The sequence below is a fragment of the Thalassophryne amazonica genome, chromosome 17 (genome assembly GCF_902500255.1).
Source record: "Thalassophryne amazonica chromosome 17, fThaAma1.1, whole genome shotgun sequence".
Classification (NCBI taxonomy): domain Eukaryota; kingdom Metazoa; phylum Chordata; class Actinopteri; order Batrachoidiformes; family Batrachoididae; genus Thalassophryne; species Thalassophryne amazonica.
In genome coordinates, this window is record NC_047119.1 from 36056740 (window position 1) to 36070871 (window position 14132).

At 41.8% G+C, this 14132-nt stretch overlaps 1 protein-coding gene across 2 annotated transcripts in view; it reads left to right on the plus strand.

The window, feature by feature from the left end:
• LOC117529167 (patatin-like phospholipase domain-containing protein 7) overlaps window positions 1-14132 on the plus strand; it is a 78426-nt gene that overhangs the window by 21585 nt on the left and 42709 nt on the right. For both annotated transcript variants that reach the window (XM_034191871.1, XM_034191872.1), the window contains exons 20-22: window positions 12374-12487; window positions 13690-13756; window positions 13916-14065. In XM_034191871.1, the coding sequence (XP_034047762.1) occupies window positions 12374-12487; window positions 13690-13756; window positions 13916-14065 (331 nt within the window). The remainder of the gene's footprint in view (window positions 1-12373; window positions 12488-13689; window positions 13757-13915; window positions 14066-14132) is intronic.

Consider the following 14132-nt stretch of genomic DNA (forward strand, 5'->3'; position numbering starts at 1 on the left):
CAACAGAACTACATCATCCGCAAACATCAGAGACGAGATTCTGTGGTTCCCAAACCAGACCTCCTCTACACCCTGGCTGCGCCTAGAAATTCTGTCCATAAAAATAATGAACAGAATCGGTGACAAAGGGCAGCCCTGGCGGAGGCCAACGTGCACTGGAAACAGGTTTGACTTACTACTGGCAATGCGAACCAAGTTCCTGCTGCGGTCGTACAGGGACCGGATAGCCCTTAGAAAAGGACCCCGGACCCCGTACTCCCGGAGCACCCCCACAGGGTGCCCCGAGGGACACGGTCAAATGCCTTCTCCAGATCCACAAAACACATGTGGACTGGTTGGGCGAACTCCAATGAGCCCTCGAGCACCTGATGGAGCGTGTAGAGCTGGTCCAGTGTGCGCGACCAGGACGAAAACCACACTGCTCCTCCTGAATCCAAGGTTCGACCATCGGTCGAATTCTCCTCTCCAGTACTCTGGAATAGACCTTACTGGGGAGGCTGAGGAGTGTGATCCCCCTATAGTTGGAACACACCCTCCGGTCCCCCTTCTTAAACAGAGGGACCACCACCCCGGTCTGCCAATCCAGAGGCACTGTCTCCGGTCGCCACACAATGTTGCAGAGGCATGTCAGCCAAGACAGTCCCACAACATCCAGAGACTTAAGGTACTCAGGATGGACTTCATCCACCCCAGGAGCCTTGCCACCGAGGAGCTTTCTAACCACCTCAGTGACTTCGGCCTGGGTAATGGATGAGTCCACCTCTGAGTCCCCAGTCTCTGCTTCCTCTTCAGAAGACGTGACGATGGGATTGAGGAGATCCTCGAAGTATTCCTTCCACCGTCCGACAACATCCCCAGTCAGGGTCAACAGCTCCCCACCCGCACCGTAAACAGTGCTGGTGGAGAGCTGCTTCCGCCTCCTGAGGCACCGGACGGTTTGCCAGAATCTCTTCGAGGCCGACCGATAGTCCTCCTCCTACTCACCTAAACCGTCACCGTATAAACCGGATATTCGCAGTCACCGGACAAAAAAAGTCCCAAAGTTTTTGTATTGTTTTCCATGTAATAAACACAGTATATAAAGGATTTTGTACAATGGATTTTTTTTCGCTCACATTGGATAAAATGTCCCATCTGATCGCAGTGTATTGCCATTAAAATCCCTCGCATGTAGGACCAGAGTCATTTCTGTCATTAAAAGTTCGACCGTTTATTTTTTTCACACCGTGCTCAGACTCAGACCCGCAGTCTGATGTGCCCCTTTTAAATCAGACACAACAAAATGCTGTGATTTAACACTTTTCTGCTTTCACTGCACTGTCTGCCATCATATTTTAATAGTTTTTGCAGTGCGCATGTTTCTTAAAAATGGATCAGAAAAGTCCTCAACTTTACAGCATGAAGTCAGAAAAAGAGTTTCTGTGTAGGCTCTCAGTTGTCCAGGTGGTTTCCATAGTAGAGAAGCTTGAATCTTTGACTGGACTGGGTTGCATGACGCGAGGATGTTTCGCTTCAAATCGCAGAAGCTTCCTCAACTAAAATTCTTGCTCTGGAAGTCTGAATTCTGTCTGACTCTTGTAGAGAAGAATAAAACAGAAGCCAACAAAAGCTGGAGTTTTAAACCTAACCAGTCCCCTCCTACTGAGAGGCAGACCGCTATAGGCTAGTGACTAAACAATAGCTCTAATTAGCAACTATTATGCTGTAGTTAGCACACCTAATGGTAGGACAGCTGTCCCTCTAATGATGGGATGGATGCCTTTCTGATGGCTCCCTTGATGACGTGAATGACTCATTACCATGAACAAAAGACTGAAACTCCTTTGACCTGAGTACCCCATTGTAAACAGGGGATAAAGTGTGTCTCAGACCCCCTCCCCGGTTAAGGCTGGGTTTCAAACGTTTCACAAAGAATGCCTCCTTGACCCCTCTCTCAAACCATTTCATCTCTCTGGCTAATATTTTAACTTCCTTGTCCTCAAACGTGTGGTTAGTGTCTTTAAGGTGGAGGTGAACCGCAGACTGAGGTCCCTGGCGCCCTCTCTGTGGTGCTGGTATAGCCTTTTGTGTAAAGGTTGCTTCGTTTTACCTATGTAGTTTTCCTTACAGTTTTCCTGACATCTGATAGAATACACTACATTGCTCTGTTTGTAACTAGGGATCATGTCCTTAGGGTGAACTAATTTCTGTCTCAAGGTGTTAACCGGTTTAAAGTAAACTGGGATTTTGTGCTGTCTGAAGATCCTCTGTAGTTTTTCCCCTACTCCTGCTAAAGAAGGGAGAGACACTCCTCTTCTTGTCTCCGTCTCCTGTCTATCTGGTCTCTCTGTTCTCTGGGACTTCTGCACTTTGTCCAGGGACCATCGTGGGTACCCACATACTGTGAGGGCTTTCCGGACATGTTGTTGTTCTTTAGCCCTTCCCTCTTTATCAGACTTCCAGAGCAAGAATTTTAGCTGAGGAAGCTTCTGCGATTTGAAGCGAAACGTCATCGCGTCAAGCAACCCAGTCCAGTCAGAAAAAGAGGAAAATGTACATCTTACCTTTGAATTGTTGGTGATGATTGTAGAAAGAAAAGCTTGTTGAGGGTCAGATTAGTCCAGAATAAAGCATAATCCAGAGACGGAGAACTTTAAAACTGTTACGCACGTCATTGCATGGCATGGAGTTACAGAGCTGCAGAAGCATAAAATCAGGCTTTAAATTAATCAAATAAAACATCATAAATTATAAATTTATGTAAATTTGATAGCTTAACTATGTTTATTTATTTTGATAGCATCTGTACCTGGATGTGTTGCTGTATGTGGTTAAATGATTTAAAAAAATGTTAAACATTAAAGGTTCATTCAGTAGTTCAGCGCAGTTGGAACCAAAATGGCGCCATGTTCTGAGTTGACGCCACTCTCTCAGTTAAGGCACTCTAGCGTACGCATGTTTCTGCAGCTATTGTTCCACTGCCAACACATAGAGCTGATGCTTGGAACCATTATTAGTGTGAAAACAAGAAGTGATCAGAGTGATGTGCACATCAGAGACACACTTATGAACAATTAACACACTCACGTGTTTGTAATTATATGGGTGGACATAAAAGCATGCACAAAGTGATGTGTAAAATAGCATCAACAATGGCTGCGTTAGTGTCAGGGGAACTTGCAAATAGTTCAATCTGAGGTGAGCGTGTATTCAGGGAACGCGAGTATTTACTTGCAGTTGACGATAATTGGCTCATAAGTCAATTTCGATTACCAAGGCCACTGTTACTGGAGTTGCGCATAGAATGTGGCTGGTGCAGAGCCCAAATATGGCGAGGAGCCAAGGGTTGTCTGTGCCCACACAGGTGCTGGTCACACTGGGCTGCCTGGCAACAGAGACATTCCAGTGTGAGCTGCCCGATAGTTCAGGAGTGTGCCAGTCAACCTTGAGCCGAGCCATGCCAGCTGTGTGGAAGGCAATCATCCGAATGTCATCAAGGTACATCACATCCAACATTAAAGCGCAATTTGCAGTGAGAGACGGTTTCCTTCATGTAATCGGAGCTATTGACTTCACACATTATTGCTATGGCACCATCACATGATGAATTTGTTTTTATTAATAGGAAACATTTTCATTCCATCAATGTTCAAATCATATGCATCAGGCTGGAGGATGGCACGGTACGCGATGGATGGCTGCTTGGTTGCTAAATAGGTTATTCGTGTAATCTTTCCAAATGAAAACCAGTGTAGGGCACATTTGGGCATGTGCGCATTGAAATATGTTTTTGTTATTATTATTATTATTAATGTGTTTTTTTTTATGGTGATCCTGGAAAACATCTTAACAGGCCCCTGACTGTCACCCTGTGTTCAGTAGTTGTCAATAAACGTGTGTAATGTTGTGAATGTCACACACTGTGTGTGCGCTGCTCTGGCTTCAGCATTTACACACACAGATGCACTCATTTTATTTTACATTGCAGCGAGCTGCATGGGAGTACGGTGAACGATCCACAGCTTTTGTTGTTTTTGCACGCTGCCTGTAAAAGTGCTTTAATTTTATCTGTGACAACACAGAGACAATGGTGGACGTCATCATACACACACCACTCCACACCTATGGTACCGGTAAATAACACAGCCAAACTATTTAAATAAATTTGCATATTTAAATATGGGTGTGGAAAGGGGGGAGCTTTGTGCATGTGCATTCATTTCCACGTTTGGGATGTACAAACGGAATGTGCTTGGATCCATGCCTATGCACACTTTGATACATCTGAATATTTTTGTGCTTATGCCTGTTTCTGGATTGGCAAAGGCTATACACCCAACCGTTGGGCAAAATAAATATAATGTCTGACCTTATTCACCCAGCCATTGAGCAGATAAGTCGTACATTGAACGTTACATGCACAACCGTTGGGCAGATAAATATAATGTCTTATCTCATTCGCCCAACTGCGATCATGTATTTGACACGTTTTGTGCATCTAAACTACATTTTTTTCTACACCATTTAAGGCTCTATTGCGGCGTAACAGTTTTTGAACAAAATGCTGTTTGTTGGCTGTAAGACGGTGTTAGTTTGACACTGTTCCCTGGGTGTGATGAGCCAAACAGAACCACTTTAGATCACAGCTCCTCCGCGGGCTGCGAACCCTCCCGCAGCCGGCGAGAAAATATCCGCCTTTTTTCCCCTCCCGCATTGAAACCGGAAGTGAGCTTACAAGCGCACTCATTGGTCGTATGTGGTTGGGCGTATATCCTCGCAAATTTACTTTACTGACCCAACGGTTGGACGTATAGCCACTCCGTTCTGGATTTTGGCATACGCCATGTTTTAGTAGGAAATCCATTCAAGCCCCTGGTCAGCCTTATCCACTCCTCTACTTTCTCGACTTAAGTGGACAAAGGGAGAGAACTTGCACATTAAAAAAATGTATAATTCAAAGCAATTCATCAATTATTAGAATAGTTGTCTGTTAAATTAATAATTGATGCATCTCTACTGTGCAGTGTTATGAAGTCTTTCTTGTGGTATTTACAAACATTCTTTGCTGTTGATGTGTTTGATCAGTTTTGTATCAATATTCTGCTGCTTTTTGACTTATAACTTGCCAAAAAGGTGTTGAGCCTTAAAGGGCATATCACACTCCAATCAGCACTATCTTATAAAAATATATATACCAGATTTTGACTCATTACTTCCAACTCTTTAGCTTGTGTGAGTCCTGATGTAGTTGATAAACATAAAAAGCCATACAGTGTCTGGATAAAATGCACACAGATTCAGAGCTATTTTTAGCAATAAAAGTGACGTAACCTAAGGTGCTAACTATTACCGGTCTCTGTCTGAAGATCACTCACTCCACCTGTGTTCACTTCATGATTCACTCCAGTACACACAGTCAGTCTTGGCTGTTTTTGTCTCCGAATGTAAAGTGGTTTTAATATGGCTTTAATTTGGCTTTCAAATCAAATTCTTGTATTTTGTGATCAACAAATGCCCATTTCCACCTCTTTGTAACTTGCAGTGTATTCGGAAAAAAAACATTGCATACATTTCAATAAGACTGAATAATGATTATATACTGTGAAGTCTGATTTTATGCCTGCTGTGTTCACACACAGAACCATGTAGAATTACTGTTCCGTTTGGAGACGCTGTCTTTAGTCCAAAGAAGAACACCTCCCTGCGTCAGCCTTTTTCTCCAGACTTGCACAGACACTAGAGTTCCCGGTAGCTTAGCTTAGCCATCGGTTTAGTTCAGCTTGGCCATCTCGTCTCGTGTGCGTTCACAGGTCTGCTGGGTGCTACCCTACCATTTTGAGGGGTGAGCAGCACATTAGTTTTTTAGATTTTCCTCGATCCGTAAAGAGCTTTTGCAGTTTCTCTTAGTTTGGTTGTATCTTCTTCAAAGATATCCTCTGTTGTTACTTTTGGGTACTCTTGCCTATTGATTTGCTGGCATTCTTCTAGTATATGTTTTTGGGTTTCCTCCTTAGCATTGCAGAACCTACAAGATACATTGGCATATTTATTCCTATAGTTGCATTTTACTGCCAGCATTCTTGTTCTTGCCATCATGATGCTATGTGCTTCCATGCTGTTTAGTTTGTCCAGGTAGGGTTTCCTATTTCCAATGTTTTTACATTTTCAATGTAGTGTTTTACCTTTGATCTCTCCTTGTTCTTTGATATTATTCATTAACTGTTCACCTATTTTCCTTTTTATATCTCCTTTGCTTGTTTGATCCGTTATTTGCAGTTTTCCCCTAATCTTGTTGACTTCCCTTTTCCATGGTTTACTGTTGTTGTTGATTATGCTTTTTATTAGGTCTGATCCTACTGTATTTATCCTTTTTTGGAAGTTGACCTTGTTTTTTTGTATTATATGGTCTATATCCCAGAGCCCTGTTTCCGCATACATGATTTCTCTCTGTGTTGTTGTTGATAGTATTAGGAGCCGTTTTAATATATTGTCCAAGAGTTGGTTCCTCATTTTTCCCTCCCTTTTTTGTTGTTGCCACTGATTCTCCTGCGTACACAGTTATTGGGATAATGCCATGATTCCACTAGTTGCCAGATACTCTCATTTCTGTTCCTTTAGATCCGGGCTTCCTGCTATTTGTAGATGGTTTGTAAGGCTCCTTCTGCTTTCTTTTTTGCTTCTTCTATTTGGTCACTTTGGTTGTTGTTATTGTTGATTATTTTCCTAGGTATTTGTAATTTCACATTTTTTCCAGTTTCTTGGGTCCTGTTTAGAAATTTGTATCATCTTTTGGTTTCCCTATCGTCATAACTTTGCTTTTTTCTTCCCCAAATTCTATGTGGTACATATTTGCTAGATCGTTTATGTTTAGCATTGTTTGCATTTCCTTGGCTGTCTCTGATATGAGGGCTATGTCGTCCATCCATAGTAGGCATCCTATTTTTTCTCCTGTGCCTGTCTCTATTCCAAGGTTGTTATTCAGGATTTCTCTGCCTATTTCGTCTCCTTGTCTGATGCTGTCTTTGATCTGTATTTGTCTTGTAAGTCCATATCTGGTCATTATTGAGGCTTTCAGGTTTTCGTTGAGCTCCTTTATGTTTAGCCATATTTTATCTCTTAGTCTGTTTTTGTACAGAGTGTACACCAGGGCATCTGCCCAGGCTTTATCATATGCTTTGGTCACATCCAGGAATGTTATGTATCTTGGTTTTTTGTTGTCAATCAGGTGGTTTAATAGTAAAATGTGGTCTGCAGTTCCTATGCTTTCCTTACCACCTCCCTGTAGTTCACTGATTTGTATCAGGGGTCTTACTCTATGGTGTAGGATTCTTTCATAAAAATTTCCCTATGTTGCTGCTGAGGGTAATTCCCCTTTCGTTGGCACATTTGCCTTTTTTTCCTTTACCTTTGTATATGCCTATAATGTGGCCGTTCCTCCATTCATCTGGAGTTTGTTTGTGTATGCCGTTTGATTAAACATTGTACAGTATATTTTCATAGTATCATTTGTTGCATTTATGAATATTTTGTTTGGTATGTTGTCTGGTCCCGTTGCCTTTTTCCGTTTTAGTTTCCTCTTTACCCGCAGCATCTCTTCGAGGCCTATTTTTGGTATGTTTTGCGGTCTTAGTTGGTTTGTAACTCTCTCAACCTCTGCCGATATTCTATTGGTCCACGCCTCATACTCCGGTTTACCTTCTCTTGCTCGGTATAGGTCCTCGTAGTAGTTTGCTATGTGGGATTTGGTTTCTTCCTCATTAGTGATTTCTCTGTTGTCCTCTGTGATGTAGTTGTAGTCTGCCTGTCCCTTATTGGCTAACTTTTTCCTCATTTTCCATATCTCGTTTCTTGGATCTCTACTGGTAGCAATTTTGTTCAGGTTCTTGTTGTGGCTGGCGTGCCTGGCTGGCTTTTGTTTGTCTTCTGTTTCTGTCTTTTGGGTTTCCTTCCAGGTGGTGCGCATTTGGGACTGAGTGGCTGTGTGGCTGAGTTACCAGGACCTCACCCTGATCACCTGAGGCTGATCAGGTGCGGCTCGTCAGGACTCACAGCTGTGGTGCATCTACACGGATTGGAACATGGTGGCATTTAAGTCTGGAGTACACAGTGTGTATTTGCCAGAGACTCGACCTTGTGACCAGATGGGTGAGATTGTCGTCTCAAGAGCCATCTCATCATCAGTGGATGCAGAGAACATCCAGGTTTGATGCATGGTCTGTGAAAGAGGAGGGGGTGAGGTCTCACGCTCGTCAGCACACTTCCTGAGGTACGTTAGGTTTTGTGACTTTCATTTGTACAGTCAGTAAATGTGGTGTCCCTCACACCTTATTATATTGAGCTGTTATGTTAGTCGTTTAATCAGCTTCCACTGCAGTTGAGTTATGTGAACGGGGTGTTCCATGCCTGCAGGGTGGGAAGCTGATTAGTGATTAAGCCAGGAAGTGTTTGCTGTGTATGTACACCTTTGAGTGGTCTCTCTGTGTGTGGAGTGTGGACTCACATGATGATTTCTTCTTTCACAGACTCGGTTTGTCGCGGCCACCTGGGGGGTGTCGGCGGGGTCCTTGGGTCCGAACTGTTTCTGGCTCCGGACCGTTAGTGCTGCTGGGAGCGCACCGCTTATCCACCACGCCAGACCGCGCACTCATTTGTTGTCTTTTATCACATCACTGTTATGTCATTAAATTTAGTTATCCTTTGTACCGTGCTCTGCTTATTTTATACTGGGTCCTTCAAACGCTGGTCCGTTCTCCATCCTGCGTCCGACACATAACAGTTCTCTTGAACTTCTCTTTTATATTTCTCGTCCATTGCCTTTCTTAGTTTCCTTTGTGCTTCATAGTGGCTCTCTAATGCTTCCTTTTTTCCTCTTTGCAGGCCTTCTGGAAAATTTTCCTTTTCTCTCTCACTTCCTCCCGCAGGCCTTTTGTTTCCGGGTTTTCTTCTTTTTTGTTGGTTTATGCTTATTGTTCTTTGTCCTATCGTCTCTTTTAGGGCTTCCTTTATTGCTGTTTCATATTCTTTGTATTCACTAGGTTTTATATTTCTAATTTTTGGGGCAGTAATTTGTTGTATTCCTTCCAACCTTCTTCATTATCTAGGTTCCATCTTTTAATTCTTTTTGTTCTTTGGCTGGTCTCTGGTATTTGGATCCAAGCTGCTGTCGTGTTGTGGTCTGTCTCCCCATGTTTGTTTTTGGGTCTGAGGGTTCCTGCTTCATCAACGTCTACTCTTGTTGTTCTTTGTTCCATTTCTTCACATGCTATTATGTAGTCTATTACAGATTTTTCATCGTTGTGTCTGTTCTCTCTTGTCCACAGACCTGTTTCAGATTTGAGGTTGATTGCCTTGCAGTCTGCTTCTTTTAGTAGGTTTTTTAGGATTCTCCCTTTTCTACTTTCTTTTTGTTGGTATTGTCCTGCTGTAATTTCCAGTTTTGCATTGAAGTCTCCTGCTAGTAGTACATTTCCTTCCTGTTTGTAGCATTGGATTTGTGTTTTGATTATGGCGTACTGCCTTTCCACCTCATCCTTATGGCATGTCTCTTGTGGTCCGTAGTAGCATCCTATGAAGTCCAGTTTATGTTTTGCATTTTCTGTTTTTAGCCAAAGTATTTCCATTGTGTTGTCTTCGAGGTTTTCTTGGGCTGTTGTGTGCTTTGCTATTTCGTTCCTTGTAGGAATTGCTGTGCCTCCTCCTGTTCTGTTTGGTCTTTGCTTGGAGTACCATGTGAAGTGGGGTATTATTGGTGGTTCTCTTTTTGTTTCTGTTACTATTACCATATCTGTGTTGTTAGTTCATATTATCTCAGATAAGCTGTGTATTTTCCCTCTAATGCCGTTGATGTTTGTGTATATGATGTTTACCTTCCATTGGTTGTGCTTTTTATTTTTTCCTTCTTTTGTGTTTGGTTCTTTTCTCCCTTATTGTTTCTCTTTATGGTATCGTATATATTTGTACTTCATTATTGAATGTTACTTTTCTTTTTGTATTTCTTTTTCCAGGACTTTTTATTCTTTTTGCAGGGCTCTGGGTGTTATCCTATTTCATTTTTGCGATGTTTATCCAGTTTGGTGTACTTTCATTTTCCTCATACCTTGATGTGCTTCATTGTCTGGTCCTTGTCCATGTTTGTTCTTCTTCTCTGTTTCTGTTTGGTGTTTGGGGAGCCAGTAACACAAACGCTGAAGCTGGCCCACGTCGCAGCTGTCCTGTTAAAAGTGGCCACTCTATCACTTTTCTGTCAGACTCCGTGACCACAGAAGAGGCTTCCTCAGCTAGACTGGCTGGTGTCCCCGCACATAGCATCTTGGCTTAGCATGACGCGATGGTGTGGCACAATCCACACAGATGGCTCGGTCCACGCTTTTGAGAGAAGAAAGACGTTTTTTTTTTTTCCTGGCTACGCGAAAGAATAAAATTAGTTGTTGGATGCATGTTTTGAAGACCATTCTCGCGCTGTCCTGGACTTCACTTATGCTGTTTGTATGAGATACACTAAAAAAAAAAACCTGTCACTTTCCTCCTCAAAATATTATCTTTGGAAAATCTGTCCACCTAATCATGTGACTGCATCCTTGTAAAATACACATTTTAACCATTTTGATGTATTCACTGTTAAAGTCCACAAAAACCACTGATTTCACATTAACCCTAACAATGACACACTAGTATAAATATGTGCTCTCATTAGACTGTAATTACCAGCCAATATAAACTTGATAAAAAAAAATTTATCTATGTATTCAGAAACTTAACACAGCTAAGCTAAATTGCAAATCTAACAAGAGCAATCAGACATTTCTGAATCAGGGTCAGGATCACCTCCAAAATTCAGTGGAGTCTGCCATGCCCTATTATCTGTCTGTGGTGCAAATTTGGTGAGACTCTGATGTAGGTTTGACATAATCCTTTAGAGCCTATATAAAGTGAAATCCAGATTTGGAGCTGGATCATCTTCAAAATTTATTGGAGTCTTCCATGGCCTAATATGAAAATGTGGTGAGAAATCGTGAAATAGTTTTGACATAATCCTTCAAGGCCTATATAAAGTGAATCTTGATCCAGAATCCAGATCACCTCCAAAATTCACTGGGGTCTTCCATACCATAATATTGATCTGTGGTGCAAATTTGGTGAGAATCTATAAAGTAGTTTTGACGTAATCCGTCAAAGCCTATATAAAGAGAAACTTGATCCAGAATCTGTATTCGGATACAGATCACCTCCAAAATTTAATGGAGTCTTCAATGGCGTAATATCTATCTGTGTTGAAAATTTTGTCAAAATCCATGCAGTAGTTTTGACTTAATCCTGCTAAAAGTCAGACAAATAGATAAATGCCAATGATTATTACGTCCTTGGTGGACGTAATTAAGATCAGAGCTGTATGAACAATCTTGTGGCCACATTCACTGTTAATTTGATTCTTTTTTGTTACAAGTGCATAAAGTCCATAGGAGAAGAAGTCCCTTTTGTCCTTAATGAGTTAACTTTTAAAATGGACACAGTGTTCCTGTGGTTGTGCCCTTTTCATTAGAACGCCTTATGTTAGAGTGAAGCCACTTTACACTTGCTTCTTTTACTGCTGGCTGACGTGGCCATGAGGCTTCTAATAATACCGGCATTTGATGAATTCTATGGTTACTGTTAGCTACAGCAAAGAAGCTGTCGTGTCTCTTGTGAGGGTGTGAAGAACGGCATTATCAAGGTGCTTCACATTCTGAGACGTATTTAGCACCGCCATGTTGACATTAACATTGGATGAGGAGACTTTTTATTTTTTTTATAACTTTTCCTCTGCCAACTAAAGTTTGTGGGATATATATGAATCTGTCAGTTTATCCACCTGTCAAGTGGATTTCAGTGAAACTTCACATTATGGTAACACACAGTATGAAGCTGTGCATGAAGGAAAACACTGTCTTCAGAGAGAGATAATTGTATTTTTTTATTACATCAAATTTGTCAATTACATGTATTAACAGGCCAGTTGGGCTCATCAGAATAGATGTGACGACTGTGATCATTCAGGTATTTCATTACAAAATACTTATTGTCACCAACATACATATAATATATGCAAGCAGCAAGTGGCTTGACTAGGTAAATATTAAAAAAACAAAAATTAAATTGCAGACTTTATTAATTGCAGGTGTTGTATAGTGTGAAACCAAGAGCTCTACTGAGTGAGCAGGCCTTGGTTTGATGGCAGCAGGTGGTTGAATGGAAAAAAGGCGACTTATTACCTCATCACTGAGTACAAAAAAAATGGCATCACTTTTAATACAAAACACAACAGAAAATGCTGTTCTCAGCATTAATTATAGTACCTCTGCATGCTCTTTTGACAGTTTCCTCAACAGTGTGTGATGTGTAATGTATTTGTCTGCAGGTGGAGGCTCTAACCCATCAAAACAGGGCCACCACGGTGCATGCAGTGCGAGACTCTGAACTGGCTAAGCTACCAGAAGGCGCTCTGAACTCCATAAAGAGGAGGTTCCCTCAGGTACATTTTGTGTTTAATTTATATAGCGCCAAAACATAACAGTTGCCTCAAGGCGCTTCACACAATAAGGTCTAACCTTACCAACCCCCAGAGCAAGCACACCAAACAGGTGACAAGTGGTAAGGGAAAAACTCCCTCTGAAGATTTAGGGAAGAAACCTCAAGCAGACAAGACTCAAAGTGGTGATCCTCTGCTTGGGCCATGCGACCTCCACAATTTACAAAACAAATATACAGGAAATTTTGCCGGTGCACAGGACAGGAGGGTTGCAGAAACAGACACCACACCCATGTCTGGATGGAGCCACACCTCAAACGGAGAGAAAAAAACAGAATCAGACATTGGAGAGACAACAAATACAGTATAATTAGTCAGCATTAAGCAACAAGGAAAAAAAAAATACTAAGGTGATCGCCGGCCACTAGCCCTAAGCTTCACTAAAAGACCCAGAATTTAGATAAAGTTGATGCCGCGACCTGCTCCGTTTCCTAATAAAATGAATTTAAAAGAGTAAAAAGCATAGTAACATACTATGCCAGTATGCTAGTCATACAAAAGGGAAAATAAGTGCATCTTAAGTCTGGACTTGAAAGTCTCTACAGAATCCAACTGTTTTATTGATGCAGGGAGATCAATCCACATTTAACCTCAGCAGAAACAGGATTGATATTCTGTAGCAATACTTGTTTAAACCAGTCACTCACTACTTACTACAGTTCTTGATTTTCCAGATGCTGCTCTAGCAGGATTCACTCTCTCTGTTGCTGGAAATCACTTGACGTGTGTGTTTTACAAATTCTTTCTGTTCCAGTCGCTGTTAATTAAGTCGGGTGTGCTCAGTCAATCAAAACCTAAGAAATGACAGATTTTAATCAGCTGTGGCTGACACAAGTACACATGGAAAACATGCGGAGCATGTGACCTTCGTCTAGCATGATCAGTTTCTCCACCCCCCATCTAATTCTTACATCCAAGGAAATGTTTTTTGCGTGCAAGCAGTTCCATGGATGAAATATTTCTTTAAGGTAGAAAATTTACACAGTAAATGTAGTGCTGAAATGCTTCATGTCCTTAAGCAATTAAAAAAAATGCTGGCATTCCTCATTGGTTTTGAATAATCACTATGATGATAATAATGTATGTGCTCTTGGCTGTGTGTTTTTAATTAATTTTCATGTTTTATTGTGAAATTGTTCATTCAGGTTGTCACCAGGTTGATTCACTTACTAGGGCAGAAAATTCTCCAGCAAGTCAATGGTCCTCTGACAGGTAAGTGTGTGTTTGTGTTGTGTTTGCTTATCCTGTTTGAACACATTTTGTGTGCGTTGTGTATGTCCTATGCACTCTTCACCCACCAACTGTCTGCACAGGCTGAAAAGCTGTATTTGTTGAGGGGTAAATTAACAAGTCATATTTGTATGCTCCCAGCTCGCAGTTTGGCCCTCCACACCCCTGGCAGTAAGTGGGATGCGGGGAATCAGGCCTCGAACCTCTCCACTGTGACTGTGCTGCCGGTGTCTGAGGATGTGCCTCTGACTGCGTTCACCCTGGAGCTGCAGCACGCACTCATTGCAATTGGTAATAAATGAAATAAAATGTGTACTAAACAAGACACTGGTAACTGCAGACTTCAGGACTTCCCAAC